This window comes from Triturus cristatus, chromosome 2_1, assembly GCF_964204655.1.
Source record: "Triturus cristatus chromosome 2_1, aTriCri1.1, whole genome shotgun sequence".
In the NCBI taxonomy this organism is placed as follows: Eukaryota; Metazoa; Chordata; class Amphibia; order Caudata; family Salamandridae; genus Triturus; species Triturus cristatus.
The window spans coordinates 1,002,034,579-1,002,051,314 of record NC_140581.1 but is presented as its reverse complement, the minus strand read 5'-3'; the positions used below and the strand labels follow the sequence as shown (position 1 = coordinate 1,002,051,314).

At 40.4% G+C, this 16,736-nt stretch overlaps 1 protein-coding gene across 4 annotated transcripts in view; it reads left to right on the top strand.

Annotated features, from left to right (window-relative positions):
• Window positions 1-15,017, top strand: part of SH3GL2 (SH3 domain containing GRB2 like 2, endophilin A1) — a 582,274-nt gene extending 567,257 nt beyond the window's left edge. For all 4 annotated transcript variants that reach the window (XM_085634744.1, XM_085634763.1, XM_085634770.1 and 1 more), the window contains 2 exons: window positions 11,225-11,352; window positions 13,686-15,017. In XM_085634744.1, coding sequence (XP_085490870.1) covers window positions 11,225-11,352; window positions 13,686-13,885 — 328 coding nt within the window. In that variant the 3' untranslated portion in view covers window positions 13,886-15,017. The remainder of the gene's footprint in view (window positions 1-11,224; window positions 11,353-13,685) is intronic.
• The last annotated feature ends 1,719 nt before the right edge of the window (window positions 15,018-16,736 follow it).

Here is a 16,736-nt window from a genome sequence, read left to right as displayed (position 1 = left end):
ATGACCTCACATATTACATCACTCATGACATGGTCAGTGAAATCACTGATGATATCTCAAATGACATCACTGAGGTCATCATCAAGTGAGTGTGTTTATAAGAGTTTCTGGGTGTTAAACATATATACTAACCTACTACAAAATTTAAATTAGTATACTAGGTGCACTACTACTGAGTGATTCTACTTCTAACATATACAATGCGAGTGGCTGTGTGACTGTATGTATCCTTGTGTGTCTATGGGTGGGTGAGTGGCTGTATGGGTGTATAAGTGTGTGTGGGAGTAGCTGTGTGGGTGAGTGAGATACTGTGCAAGTGGCTGTATTGGTGAGTGAGCGGGTGTGTCAGTGGCTGTATGGGTGAGTGAGTGACATTGTGAGTGTCTCTATGGGTGGTAACTGGGTATGAAGTGACTGTATGGGTTGGTTAGTGGTTGTCTAAATGGCTCTATGAGTGAATGGGTGTTAGAGTGTATGGGTGAGTGTGTGGCTGTTTGAGTGGGTGTTTGGTTAAGTGAGTTGGCGTGTGAGTGGCTGTATTGCAGAGTGAGTGTCTGTGTGAATGGCTGTATAGGTGATTGAGTGGATGTGTGAGTGCTTGTATGGATGTGTGAATGGGTATGTAAGTGATTGTGTGGGTGTGTGGGTGCGTGAGTGCGTTTGAGTGCTTGTATGGGTAAGTGAGTGGCTGTGTGAGAGACTGTATTGGTGAGTGAGTGGGTGTGTGAGTGACTGCGTTGGTGAATAACTTGGTGTGTGAGTAGCTGTATGGCTGACTGTGTGAGTGGCTTTATGGGTGAGTGACAGGTTGTATGAGTAGCTGTATGGGTGAGTGAATGGTTGTGTGAGTGACTGTAAGAGTGACTGAGTGGGTGTGTGAGTGGCTCTATGGTGGAGTGAGTGAGTGTGTGAGTACAGGTATTGGTGTGTGAAATGGTATGTGAGTGGCTGTGTAGGTGTGTGAGTGGGCATATGAGAGGTTGGATGGTGCTGTGAGTAGGTCTGTGAATGATGTAATCAGTGATGTCATTTGAAATGTCATCAGTGATGTCACTGACCATGTCATGAGTGATATAATATGAGGTCTCTCTTCATCTCCGTGCAAGAGGCAATTTCAGAAGTCATGATTTATATGAGAAAAGCAATGTGAACATTTAGTGGTGCTTTCCTCAAGTAATACACATCCTTTCTACTTCTTTATTGAATTGCAATAGTAGAATTTGACTTGAATGGCCATTGCATGGCACTATGGCACTCGCGTAATAGGAAAGCAAAATAAAAAATATATAATATTATCATCCGCATCCACAATCTAATTATCCCTCCCAGACCTCTTTGCTTTAATCATTAATTCCTAATGATGTGAAGCAGTTATTCCAACTGCAAAAGCACATACATACGTGCAATTTATTGGAACTAGATTGACCCTTACATGATGGGTATTTTTATTTATCCCAGCATATATGATTGATTCAGAAAATTCCTTCATCATCCGTATTTGTCTTTTGTGAATAATCAATGTTCACAATTGATGTATGGCCATGGGTACTACAAGGAAGTATTAAATAAGACATGGGTGCCTATATTGAACTGTGTGTGGAGTAGGCATTCTGCTCACAGTTGCTCTTGTGTTTTGCATGTAGCATAGAACAGTGGTTCACCATCTGTAGATAGGCAACAATAAGAGATTAGTTACATATGAAATATACTCTTTAATGTATGACTATTGATATACTCTTTTTTCTTTAATTTAGTTATTGATATACAAACTGCTTCTACTGGTAATGTGTTTCTACCTATTTAGATTTTAAAATCTTCATTATAGGAGACATCAAGTATACTTCAAATTATGATAGTTACTGTACTGATTGAATGCACCCTGACATGTACATTGTATTAAATATGAATGAGTAGTTTAAATATGTTTTACCTTTATATACAGCATATTTTGCAAATTCCATGGGTATTTATAAATCATACCCCATGTGCAAGTTATAATAGCACAACTGCTGCACAGTAACTTATTTTTCTTTTGATTACGTACAGCTGACCCAAAACATCACTTCTTTAGACCTGAGTATCAAAAATCCCTGCTGGAAAGATGGAAGTGTAAACTAATAGTTGTATCTTTGATTTACCTACTTTCCCAACTTTTCCTTGAATTCACTCCAGGAGTATTTCAGGAAACTGCAACTATTGCAGACTAAAATGAATGAACATTTACTCATTTTGAAATGTACTGTACCTGGATTTCCACAGGCACAAAATGAAATGCAAACCTGCAATTCCAGTTGTTTCTCTTTCCCTGTTGGATCAATATTTTTCACCATGGATACATCCCTTCCTTTACAACCCTACCATTGAACTTACTCCTGCCCTTGAAAGTCCAAAGGGTCGTTTTTAGAGTGTGACAGAGCAGGGCATCTGCCAACATTGTTAGATATGTCTTCCATTTTAGAGTGACATTGATTTTAATGTGCTCAGTACAGTAAAAGGGACATCCACCACTTTTTGTCACATGTGCAGCACTTGTCAAACACTTAAGGCCCTAAATCTGGTTGCAAATAGTGGCAGCAAATTACACAACACCTTTTTTCGACCTGTCTGTAATCTTGAGATGCAACCTGTGTACTAATAGATTGCCCTGGAAAAATCTCTTTTGAATGAGTGGTCACAGAAGGAACTGTCTAATGAATATTAATTATGCAGGTCACTCTTTGCGACCTCCTGTGATTGGCTCCAATGAATACAAGAATGGTCACCTGCATAGAACCACAGACCACCATCCCAGTGCCTGCATTTCCAAATGGAAAGCTTTTCATTTTGTAAAGCAGCCAGTGTTCCTGAAAGGAACCAGTGCTGCTTTATAAAAAAAGAATGCTTCCATTTGGTGATGGGTGGGAGGGAAGGGAAAAGGCTTTCGGCTCCTGAGATCTGTCTGCTCCTCTCCGAGGCCACACAACATGATTTCCAAGGGGGGAGCTCTCCACGAAGGACAGCATTCCCTTTGTGAATCAGTTACCACCTCCTTTGATAAGTTTGTAGGTTTATTAATGGTTTGCAACCACAATTGAAGTCACAAACGTTTGATAAATTTCACTGTGAATTGCAATTAGGAGGGATTGCCCCTTTCACTTCCCCCTCCTAATTGCTATTTGAAATGAGTTGCAAAACGCCTTTTCAATTTGAGAAGGGGTTTCCAGTTCGCAAAAGGGGTTTAATACATAGAAAACTCGATTTATTAGTTGTAACCCTAATATGTTGCGTATCTCAGGGTTTGAGGCTACTAAATTCTTTAGTACATCAAGATATTAAAGTTTGTGTAAATCCATTTGCAGGTACAAATTCAAGCTTTGTGGAAGGATTTAAATGTGCATTCTTAAATAATGGTATGACTCATCTAATTCTTAGTTATGCATATCTCTTGATCGATACTATTACCTTCAGGGTTTAATTATTCATATTAAAATATTTACAAATTTTTATTACTGACACATTTGGTTTCATGTCTTGTTGTTTCATTCATTCAGTCAAAATTCATGCTGTGATTGATTCTCTTTTATCCGAAATTGTTAATGAAAAACAATATGAGAAACATGCAATTAGAAGAATATCAAATAAATAAAGTAAATAATACATGAATCACATATTTTGTTACACATGTATGCTTTGTTTTATTATTGTTCTTTAGCAATGATTTTGTAAAGTTCTTCAATGGAGAATCTGAGTTCCTTTTTTGTTTTTAAATTTTTTTTTATTCATCATCGCCAAGGAAAACATATCAATTCATTTCATTATACAAGTTCCATCCAACCGGTTATACGACAAATTCAACAGGAATGACAAAAGAGAATATACAAATAAACAAAATTAAGACATGATTAGACCCCGAACAGGAAGACTTCATTATCTCATTATTTCAGTCATTTTCAAGTCTATTTTTCCAATAAGTAATTGGGGCCCATATCCGTTTCAATGGGGAAACGGATATGGGCTTTGTCTTTCATCCTTTTTTATCATACAATGGTTTTTCTAATACATATACCGCTAATAATCGTGCTAGCCATTGTTGGAATGTTGGCGGATTAGGATCTTTCCACATTGCTGCGACACATAATCGACATAAGGTCATTGCTATATAAATAAACTCATATTGAGGTATTTCTACACCGTCCCTGGTTGCCCCCAAAATCATAAGTTCGTTGGTTATACTAATTTTGATCCCGAGTGCGCGATCCAAGAATTGCTCTATTGTGTTCTTAAATAAATCCAAGGCGGGGCATGCAGAAAACATGTGTATAGTATCCGCCTGTGTTGCCTGGCATCTAGGACAAACCACTCCCGTAGTTCCACCCCATTGAGCAATTCTATGTGGCGTATAATAAAGCTCATACATGGTCTTATATTGTTGAGTTTGTAGAGTAGCTACTCTTAGCACGGAGTTTGATAGTTTACTCGCTTTTTCAACCTCATTACCAGATTAGTTCAATTTATTATTCCATTTATCGATAACTTTTCCACAATCATCCTCCTTATACCTAATCAATTCTCCATATATCTGGGAAATTGAGCAGCCGTTCTTATCTCTTAGAACTTCCATAGTTTCTACTTTTTTATAATTAGTATCCCCTCCCTGTTTCAAGACCGATCTTATCTGCAGGTATTTAAAAAAAATCCCTACGATCTAAATTATATAACTTCTGTGCTTGATCAAATGTCACAAAGCCCATTATACCCACTAAATCTCCTATTATTTTTACCCCTTTCATATCCCATCGCTTCATTACTTGATCATGGAATACCGTTGATATCAGCTGGTTATTAAATAACGGAGTATAATAGTTCATCCTCCCAATTTTAATTTTCTTCTTGACAGTTGACCATACTGCCATTGCTGCACCCAGAGTCTTAAACTTAACCTTCTTATAATAGCTGCCTTCATTAAACGTGAGGAGCCACTTGTTTGAATCCTTGATCAATAGCTCATATATATCAGGAACGCTCTCTCCCACTCTCCATCGATCCTCCATATTTCCACAAACTAACCCACTGATATATTGCAGGACAGTTGCCCAGTAATAAGCCCTGTAATCAGGTGCCGCAAGGCCCCCTCGCTCTCTCGGTAATGACAAGAATTTCAGGGCTCGCCGTGTTTTACCTTTAGCCCATATAAAATGATTTGTAAGTCCTTCTATTTCACTAAACCAGTTATTATTAAATTTCAGCGGGATAGTGCGAAACAGATATAATACTTTAGGCAGGAATATCATTTTTATTAAATTACATCGGCCAATTGTTGTTAAATACAAGTTATTTAATCTATCTAGATCCCCCGTCGCTTTTTTAATTATCGGTCCCAGGTTCATTTCCACTATCTTTGAAAGATCGGAAGTTATTGTTATCCCTAGATAGATAGCTGAATTTGTTATCCTTTTGACCACCATCATTACCTTTTTGTTGATTACTATTTGAGTTTTACTCTGGTTTAATTTATACCCTGAGAGCGCCCCATAAACTGTTGCCTCTCTTTCTATCTCTGGTAGTGCTGCTACCGGATCCACAGATGTTATAGCTAAGTCATCAGCATACCCTAAAATTTTTGTTTCATATCCATTCAAGACAACGGGCCTGATGTTTCTATTTAGCTCTATCTTTCTTATAAACGCATCTATATAGAAAGCGAAAAGTAGCGGGGAACATGGGCATCCTTGTCTAGTGCCACGTCCGATCTTTATTACCCCGCTCTGCTCCCCCATGATCCTCAGTCTTATCGTAGGGTTCCTATATAAAGCTCTCAGCGCCCCGATACCGACATCTCCTATATTTGCCTTCCCTAAAGCCGCCCAAAAGAAGCCCCACGAGACCCTATCGAACGCTTTTTCTGCGTCTAGTTAGATTAAAGCCATAGTGTCTTGTGAGGCTGCCGTCCCATCAAACAAGGCACAGACTCTGCGAATATGATCCGCTGTACCCCTACCTGGGATAAACCCATGCTGGCGGGGGGAGATAATCTTGCCAATAAAGACACTAAGGCGATTAGCTAGCATCTTAGAATAGATCTTAGTATCGCTGTTCATCAAGCTTATAGGTCTGTAGGACCCGGGGTCAGTGGAGATTTTATTCTTTTTAAGAAATACCACCATGGTTGCCTCCCCCCAGGACTCGGGAGGTGTCGCCCCTCTTTGCGTATCAATCATTAACTGATAGAAATCCTCTTCTATGCTAGTGAGGAATTTTTTAGAGCAGGAGTCTGGCTGTGGTGAGGTGCGCGCGGGCTCCCTCGTTCTCACTCCTCTCGGGGCTTGGATAGGGGCAAGATGGCGTCTGACTAGCAGCACCCAAGAACGCTCCCGATGCCGAAAAAAATGAAATGATGAAGGAAATGGTGTATCAAGGTCATATACCTCATGGAAGCGGCTCTTGTGTCTGCTGCCGAGGAATTGATCCGTGGACTTCTGTCGGCGGCAGCGGCGGTACTAGCGGAACTACGAGATCGGAAGACCAAGCTGGGAGGCAGGCTGAACTCGGGAGAAATCGATGACCGGTCCTTCGAGGAGTGCGGAGCTAGCAGAGCTAGCGCAGCTGACGGTGGCGAGAGAGACAACGCTGAAGGTAGCAGGGGGATAAGCGGAACAGTGAAAAATCGGCAGTACAGCTTGTGGAGAGAATCGCCAGGAGCGGAGCCTGTAGATGGATTCAATGCTCAAGACGCTGTGTTTGCTCCCACGCTGTGTCTGTGTAAACTAAGAGCAGCCATAAACGGCACAAGTTGCACTCCTAGGATGGCACCGAAAATAATGCGAGGGGGAAAGGAAAGAACCCCTGATGCGGATCAGATGAATACCAAGCAGAAGGATTTAGAGAAAACTAAGACTATCGAGGACGCTCAGATCATCCCAGGTGAGAACGGGGGTGTAGAAATCAACATGGGGACCCGGAGCAATCTTAGGGGGAGGAAAATTAGAGCGCCAGGCTCAGAGACCCCGACATGTGTTATCAATGCGGCTAAGGGCTTGAATCATGGAGTCAATACAGGGGGTGCTAAACCTATAACGGGGTACTTCTCCCCTGTTAGCCAAGACATCACAAATAAAACAGTTGAGGTAGCTAATACAGAGAAGGCAATAGATAAAATGGCCAAAACGATGCCGGCTCTGGAAAAGAGGAAAGAAAAAAACGCGGTCATCCGCAAGGAAAAGGTAAACACACAGGGGAATCCATGGAGGGCTCCCGAGGCACAGGATACTAATTCTGAGATGCAATGGGGAGAGATTATGGAAGCCGGGGCTGTCGAAGAAGCTGATGAAGAAGCTGAAGCAAGTCACGGCGAGAGTAGAACAGAGCTGGGATCAGCGACTTTTGCAAACCAGTCAAAGGGTCAAAGAGGCTACTCAGGGGCTGAAGCATCAGGATCGGCAATAATTAGTCTGGAAAGCACACAAGGTATTATAAGCACAGATTCAATACAAACTGGTGTACTAATTCAGGAGATTGCCGCATGCAGCGGCCCCAGCGGTATGGAGGATAATCTAGACGCGGCTGATAATTTTTTCTCAGTAACTGATGGATCTGAAGACACTCCTTCTGAGGTAGAAGGAAGTGACGAGGAGATCTCTACTGACGCTAATCTTGGTCCCAGTTCTGGCAGTAGTAGAGGTTCTCTCAAAGAAAGAGACACAGCAATCAGAAGAAAGAGGCTGTCAAGACGACAAAGAGATACACAATCACAGGAAAAAGCACTAGGTGCGCAAAGACGATGCAGTGGAGGTGACAATACAACAAATTTAAAATGGGATTACTCAGCTACCCAGGGGATTTATCCGGAACCAATGACGCAGGCAGGTCTTGGAGGATCAGAAATGGAAGCGCCTCCTCTGCAGTTGATATTGAACTCGATAAAAGAACTGCAAGACGCAACAAAATCTGAGGGTAGGAAAAATCGACTTGCAACCAGGAATTTAGAAAAGTCAATAAAAAAAATTGCCAAAGTCTGCTCGGACACAAAAATGATGGTGTCTCATTTAGAGGAGCGCACCAGCACTCTGGAAGATCAACAGCTAAAAGAGATAACTAATATAAAAGAGCATGAGCTCCAACTGTCTGACATTCAGTGGAAACTGGAAGACTTAGAGAACCGCCAACGATGGAAGAATCTTAGAATCTTGGGCATTGAAGAAGGAAAGGAAGGGGATGATGTGAGAGCATACGTAATGAAGCTGTTGAAAGGAGCCTTTCCAGAACTGAGCCACTGGGACTGGGAGAAAGAAGTCCAGAGAGTGCATCGATTCCCACTAATGATGAAAAAGAAAGAGAAACAGGGACAGGCTCAGGAACAGGCTCAGGGAGGAATACAGAGGCTATAGAGACCTAGAGCTATATTGATATTTTTTGGAAATTTCCTATTTAGGGAAGAAGTCTATGCTGCAGCCCGGCCCAATTCTAAACGTTCATTTGACGGCCAGTCCTTTTTCACAACTCCAGACTACTGTCATATAACAGTGGAAAGGAGATGGAGACTGAGAGAGCTACTAGGCCCATGTCATCAGATGGGATTGCAGGCTTATTTGATGAACCCAGCAAAATTGAAGATCATATATAAAAATATGGTCAGAGTATTCACCTCTGAAATACAGGCAAAAGCGTATTTGGACACATTAAAAAAGACAGCACTACTGTATCAAAATAGTCCAAACAAGAATATTACAGGCACTATCAACAAGTAGATGCATATAGATAGGGTTGTATATATGGGCATTGGTGATGGGGGGGGGGGAAGCATAGAGGGGCCACAGAGACGGAAATGAAGCGGGGGGAACACGTCGGAGAACAGACTAGATATATGGGGTATAATAATAGATGATATGGGTGATACTATGGTATGATACACCACATTTAAAAAAAATAAAAAAGGAATAAGGCATAGGGAAGCTGACGGTCAGATTCCATCACAGAGACCTTAGGTCTGCTTGCCTCAGTAGGTGGGGGGGGAGGGAGGGGTCAAAAGGGGGGGGAGGTTGGGAATGGGGGGGTTTCAGGGGGGGGAAAGAGAAAATTGACATCATCGCAAAGAAAGCAGATAGGAGGGGAAAGGAGGAAATCAATAGGAAAAGGGGGGAAAAAAAGAAACAACAAACTTTTATGCGGGTAATCACAATTAACATATGTGGCTTGAATGATGCTAAAAAACGGAGAGATCTTTAAAGAATATTTAAAGATAATACATGCTGTACAAGAGACCCATATCGAGGTATCCCGCAAATATTTGCTAGAACAGCTAGGCTATCAGCTTTTAATATGTACAACACAAGGGTCTAGGACAAGGAGGGTGGCTGTGTTAGCACGGGGCGGGTTGGTGACAGTAAAAAAACAGAAGGCAGATCCTTATGGCCGATGGATTATAATGTAATGTAATGTGCGAGGCTTCGATTTTACACTCTGCTCTATTTATGCCCCAACAGTGGATGATTCAGAGGTCTTGGATCATATCAACGCACAAATGACAAATTGGCCTTTGCCTATTATAGTTTGTGGAGATTTAAATATAAATGGTTTACATGGTCTGTGGAAAAATGATTCAGCAAGGTTCACAGGCCGAAAGAAGAAAAGTCATAAGGCATTAATACAGATGATGCAGGATAACGGGCTGACTGATATATGGGAACAACAAAACGACGGGGAGGGGGAGGGGGGAGTACCTATTACTCTGCACCACATAAATCTTTAGCTAGATTGGATTACTTTTTGGTGTCATCAGCATTGTTATCGATCTCCAAGGTTAAAAAACTACCACGGGTGGTGTCAGATCATAGTCCTTAGATACTCGATATCAATGTCTCAAAACAACAGAAAGAGAGATCTAGCTGGACTTTTGAGAGAGCCTTGCTACACGATCCTAAGTATGTTACTCGGATGGATAGCTGGCTAAAGGAATACCTAAATACAAATAGAGGATCTGCTTCCCCCAGAATAGTATGGGATGCTATGAAGGCTGGCATAAGAGGGGAGACTATCAGCTATTCGCTAAAACGAAATAAACTAGAGAGAGAGGAAATGGAGGACAAGCAGAAAACAGTTGCCGATATAGAAGAGGAATTTATCAAAGTAATTGAAGCTAAACAAGAGGTTGCAGGAATATCACAACGATTGGCTATGGCAAAGGCAGCGGTGGGCGAGCTATTAGCAACCAAAGCGGCAGGTAAATATATGGCGTGGAAACAGGACCAATATGAGTATAGCGAACAGATAGGGCGCATTTTAGCTATCAGGACTCGACAGGCGGCCACTAAGGGGGACATTTTACAGGTTAACTCTACAACAGGGATTATAGCGACAGTTCCAAAAGAGATATGCTCTATTTTTCAAGAGTTTTATCAGAATTTATATAATCCTGAAAATGGAGCCGCCGGTGGTGAAATAGAGAGCTATCTAGAGAGTGCGCAAGTAGAGAAACTAACAAGGGAGGACAGAGCGATGACGGACTCTAATTTTTCGTTAGAAGAGCTAAGAGTAGCAATTAAAGATTTACCAGCTGGGAAAGCGGTGGGCCCTGATCTTAGACCACTCGAATTTTATAAAAAATTCCTCATGGAGAATCTGAGTTCCACTGAAAATAATGCAACTGTTAAATGACAGCATTGCCAGATCCTTCTCTGTCTCCCTAGGGTGTCTAGTCAGAAGAGATTGCTTCTGAACCTACCTACTGGTATATTACAAATATGGGGAGTATAATGAGGCAGGATGAACTCTAAGTCAATTTTCAGAAATTTCAAATGAAAATAATATGAGAAACATGAAATTAAAACGATTTAAAATAAATTGTAAATGATATTTGAATTCAATATTTTGTTACATGTCAGATTTGCTTGATTCACGTTCTTTAGCAATGATTCTGTAAAGCTCTTTAATGGATAAACTGAATACTACTGGAAACAATGCAGTTGTAAGATTGCTGTATTGCCTGCAGAGCCTGTTCTTTCTCTGCCTCCCTCAGATGCCTTCGAGTATTAAAAAACTACTAGTTCTTCTTCTTTCTTCGTACCCCCAGTTCTATCCTTGTGAACTGTATTGTTGTGTTTTCTTTTCTCAACTCAACTGTTATTGTATTTAATGTTATATTCCTTATATTTCTTATAATGAACCGTGATAAGCAAAATGAAACTAGCTGCAAATAGCATCTCAATGCACTTGAAGGGAATACACTAATTGTATGATTTGTTTTTTTCAGAATCAAAGAAGCTGCAAACCAACCCAGAAGGGAGTACCAGCCGAAGCCCCGCATGAGCCTTGAATTTGTTACTTCTGACAGTCAGCACAATGGAGGTCTTTCCAGTGCTGGGACACCTAAACCATCAGGTAAATCATCACAGAAGGACACCATTGTTCATAAGGACACCTATTTCAGAAGGTCACATAAGTACGTCATTGATCAGTAATCTTGTTAAGTGGTCCAGATTGTTATGCCAACTGCATAGCAATTGATTGAATTCATGATTTGTTTGTCATAGAAGATGACATTTTGCTTTGTTTTGATAGGGAAATGTCAGTATTGACATATCTTTTTGCACATATGATCCCACAGGGAGCATACCATTCTCCTGTGCCATTTTTACAACATCATAGCTTTCAACATATTAATAGAAAACAAATTTGACCTAAGTTCAGTGAGTGCCTTTTGCATGATTCAGAATATACTGCCGATCAACATTAGCATATACTTAGCCTCACCTCCTATCAACTTGAGCATATACTTAGCCTCACCTCTTGAGACTTGCCTTCTTCATGCTCAGCTGCTCATTTGTGAGCAGATTGTACTCGTATGTGAATGACACTGACCTTTTCTCCCACCAGGTAATTAAAGTAGTACTAAGCTCATTGTTCCACGTGTGATAATGTAATTGCACTCCAGGTTTTTTTGATCCCTTTTATTGGATTAATTGAAAATAAAATGCAAATGTGATGGAATACATTAGCCGTTGCATTGCCTTGCAGGGTCTTACCAATAACTTCTTCAAATGACATTTTAATGTAGCTCTACAAGAACTAAAGCTGACGTGCGTTGTCTGTTTGAGACCTTTTGTTTTCTAAAAATGGGCTTAAAATCTGCCCATTGCTTACTATTGGTTACTATTGGTTGGCTCCATGGTCACTCTCATTTTCTTGCTTCTTATTGGTCAGCTGCTGTAGGTTTCTTTCCTCTTCATATGCTTGTCCTCCCACATTACTAGTGCCCTCTCACTGATAATTTTTTCAGCAGTACATTTTTCTTTATGTTTAATCATTCTACCAGAGTGTGTATTTTTCAGCTGGCTCACTCATGTACATCTCTCCCCTCCTCTTTGCTTCACTCATCCACGTTGTTGCCCCCAATTCCAGAAGGTCGCATAAGGATGTCATTGATCAGTAATAATGTTAAGTGATTCAGGTTTCTATCCCAACTGCATAAAACTGTGGAATTAATCAATATGTGTAACTGAAACTGAAACGTTGTCTGTCACACAAAAAGGGCCTCAAGCAATGACAGAGGTATGTCTTGAAGGAAAACAGCAATTGAAATATGTTAAAGGTCAACAGCTTATCAGAAGCAATGATATTAGTACTTATGCCCATTATCCCACCAACACAAGCAAATGAACTTACCCTCTGCTCATTCTGCCACCTTCAAACCTTTACTTAATTGAGAGAGTAGGCTATTTGGCGTATTCTGATTTGCTAAGTGGTAATCTAAGCATTCGATACAGTTTGTACTAGATCTTACTTACCAAGTCAATCAGTTCATCAACCAATGAAAGGATGAATTGGACCTATCAAGGTTGGTTTCTGTGACCCATAGGTGTTTTAGCTTTCACTTCATCAGTTTATCATCCAGCAAAAGAACTCCGGAGAGAATCCCCAATAAGAGAGGCCCATAACAAAAACACAGATTTCAAGAGTTATATCTTCATTAAAAATGCCAAATCCTAATGGACTTTTCGTGGTGGAGCACATTTTTATATGGACAAAACTGGAAGAATGCTAACGATATATGCATGATAATGCACTAGTATTAAGTCCTCCACATGATACCATCTTATAATCAGGGATCTTTATATTGATAGAAAAGTTAAAATGCTCATGAGCATGCAGATAATGTTTTGTTTAGTAAACTGAATTTGTAGCCCAAAGAAAATAATTTTGCCTCTAAGACAATGCTACATTAAGATCAAAAAAGAGCATGTTAGGGAACAAATGACTACTACAAATACGGAGAGATTTTGAAAATTGTTCTAGTGAGATCGGATCAATGTCAGATTTGTTTTATTATATACATATGGATAAATTTAGATAGATAAGTTTAATTGGGAATAATTTACGTATTAGTTGTCTTGAAAACCTGACATGGATCTGTCGTTGTGGATCGACAGTGTACAACCGTGATCAATATTCTGACTCAAGCAGATTGACTTTATTTTGGATATGTGTATCCAACATCACCTTTGCTACCACACTGAGTCTTAATCCACATACACAAATCTGAACATTTACACTTGCAATTTATCTACTAAAATGGCAGCCCTACTATTGATTATTTCACGCATACTTGATTGCTTTAAGAATGCAGATTCTGTAGGGATATTAAGTTTGAATGGGTGGTTATTTGTAATATATACACTTTATCAATATCCCTTTTTTTGTGTGCATTCCTGTAGGGACTCCTCTGGATCAGCCGTGCTGCAGATCTCTGTATGACTTTGATCCTGAAAATGAAGGGGAACTTGGATTCAAGGAAGGGGACATCATTACCCTCACCAACCAGATTGATGAAAACTGGTATGAAGGGATGCTTAATGGCCAGTCAGGTTTCTTCCCTATCAACTACGTGGAGATCCTGGTACCGTTGCCTCTCTAAGATGGATGGCTGTTCATCGTTCTCTCACTCTCCCCTCCAGATCTCACTTCCTGACCCTGGAAATGTATCACCATGCCATCCAAAAGTTCTGCTTATGACACGTAACAAGTGAAAGGCTCAATGGTTGAAGTTGCAGCTTCATCAGATAACTTTGGTTCACATGTGTTACAGGTGTATTACTTTAAAGTCTTAGGGGTATCTGCTGTATGACAGAGGGAAACACGCAAGCCACTTGTCTTTCTCATTCCATGGATATTGTCCTCACAAGTTTACTCTTACCTAACCAGCATTGTATATTCTAATTTATACTGGGTTTGTTATTGTTACTTGCATATATTTTATTCTTTAAAGGATATGTTACTTTTCTGGAAGGGTCCTGGTGCTTCTCTGACTGCACAATTAATTTGTTAATGCAAATTCTTCTGATAGAATGTGAAAAAGACCCACCAGTTAATGCTGTTTTAATGTCATTGAAATGCATGATCCTCTGTATGAAGATTTAAGTTGGTCTCTTCCTACGCAATATGTGCATCCAGGAAGCCACCAACTATGAAAGAAGCTCCTGAGAACATTCTTCATCTTGTTTGTACGCTGGTAAGACTTCTTCACAGGACACAATTTCATGAAAGTTTCAATTCCTGGGCAGACCTAGAGAGCCCTCCACCCATAACCCATTAAAGGAACAGAAGGTGTTCCATGCTCCTATTCATTGTACCTTCTGCTCTGTGGACATTATTGGTGCAAAATCTGCCCTCAGTGAGGACTAAAAAACATGTAAGCTTCGTGCAGAGTATTGAACGATTTGTGGCTGTATTCGCGAAATCTTGCCCGTCAGTTTGGATGTTGTTTTTTGGTTCGCTGTGATCCCCGTTTCTCCTCTTACTTGGTGTATACAGTGTTTTGCTGAGCCTAACCATTTCTTTTTTGTAACTGTGATGCAAGTCCATTTTAGTTTAGCTCTCAGAGGTATATTTATCTAAATTGTACAGACTCCGATGGAGATTATTGTGCTGCTTTGGATGTGCCACGTCAGTAATTGTTCAAGCAAAATGAAGGCAATCCTTACTACTGTATGTATGAAGTATACTGTGGAAAGCATTGATGTTTCAAATAAACAATGCTGAGAAACCAAGATGATGCTCATGCTGTCATCTCTCTCTTTTGCTTTCTCTTTTTCAAAGTAACCCTCTTTATTTGCCATCCCTCACAGACACAACTCACAAATTTAAAAGGTGAGTTTCTCAGCGTGTGAATGAGTGGGTGGAATAATGGACATTGTGCCAACATGAAATGGAGAAACAAGCATTTATTGTATCTTTTTCATTGTACATTAATACAGCATCTAACAAATAAACATTGCACATCCAACTCTCCCAAATCTTTGTTGCAACACATTTTGGATTTACACCCCACCCGGCAAGACTTATCCTTTGAGTAGCCTCCAACTGAAGACAATACTGTACGGTGTGGTAGGTTCTCTGGCCAACGAAGTTACTGAAAATACAATTTATGAATAAATACAGGTCAGCCAAGACTCCTGTAGGACATGGATTAGGGTAGGTTGGTGTGACTGAGACTGTTATTAGGTGCTGGAATTAATATGCACCATTGCCGAAATGCAAAGGGCAATAAAGCTCCTCAGAAAAATACCTATGAAAAATGGCTAAGTCTGGAAAGATTAAATTTTCTGCTAAAAGTAGAGATGCAGGGGGTTCTTAGATTTTGGAGAACATACCTCGAAATATCTTCTCCTGCATTATTTAGTTTATCTGGCAAAATAACAAAGGTATGTGTCATCACTTTTCATGAAATACATTGGGAAAGAGTATACATTTTAATATTTTGTTGCCGGGGTCTGTCCTAGAAGCACCATGTAAAGTGTACACTGTCTTGCAACATCAATGACTTATTGAAATGTCACCAATTCTGCAGCAAATTTAAAACTCTCAATATTCTTACTCTGTGAAAGGGTTATGAGGAATGGATTCGTCTTTCTCTTCTACTGTTTGGCATCATACTAGAAGCTGTCAGCAGTGCCAAAGAATCGATAAAACACTATAATGGAAAAGGACGACAAAAATCTTAGGGCATATTGAGAAGGGAATGGAGGAGCGTGGCGTTACGTACAAAATGCTCCACCATTCCGAAAACGCAGGGATGAGCAGCATTTACAACGATATGGCACATCCATGCGTTTTTCCTAGCGCTGGTGCTAAATTAAGATGCCTAGCGTCAACGCAGGCACCCTTGCACCATAGTGAAAGGGTGCCTGCGTTGAGAGAATAATTGTTTATGTGCATGAAGGTGCCCCTTCCTGCACATAAACAATCACAAATGGCAATTTGAAACTTCTATGTGTGCTGCATTGTGCAGCACACATAGAAGCTACAGACCACCATTTCTTTATGATTGTACATAAACAATAATTCATGGCATTTTGCTGTTTCTATGTGTGCGGTGCACAATGCAGCACACATAGAAACAGCAAAAACAATGAGAAATAAAGCATTTCTCCTCGTTTTGCCATGTTAAGGCCAGGTTTTTCCTAATTTTAATTTTAGCACTGCCTCCTATTTACGTCACCCTTGTAAACAGGGGGCAGCGTCAAAATAAATGGGTGCTGTGGCAGAACGCACACCGCGACACCCATTGCCCACTCCTTTCACGCGAAGTACAGCGTGAAAGGTTGCCTTATTTACAAGTCGCTGTACTCTTCATAGGGTGTTTTTGCAATATATTTGTCGTACCAGAAAGCCTGTTTTAAATTTATTTGGCTTGGTAGCCTTAGCTATCCTCCAGAGCCCTTGACATAGTTTTTCTGAACAATATGGAAACAGCAGGCTTCGAAGAA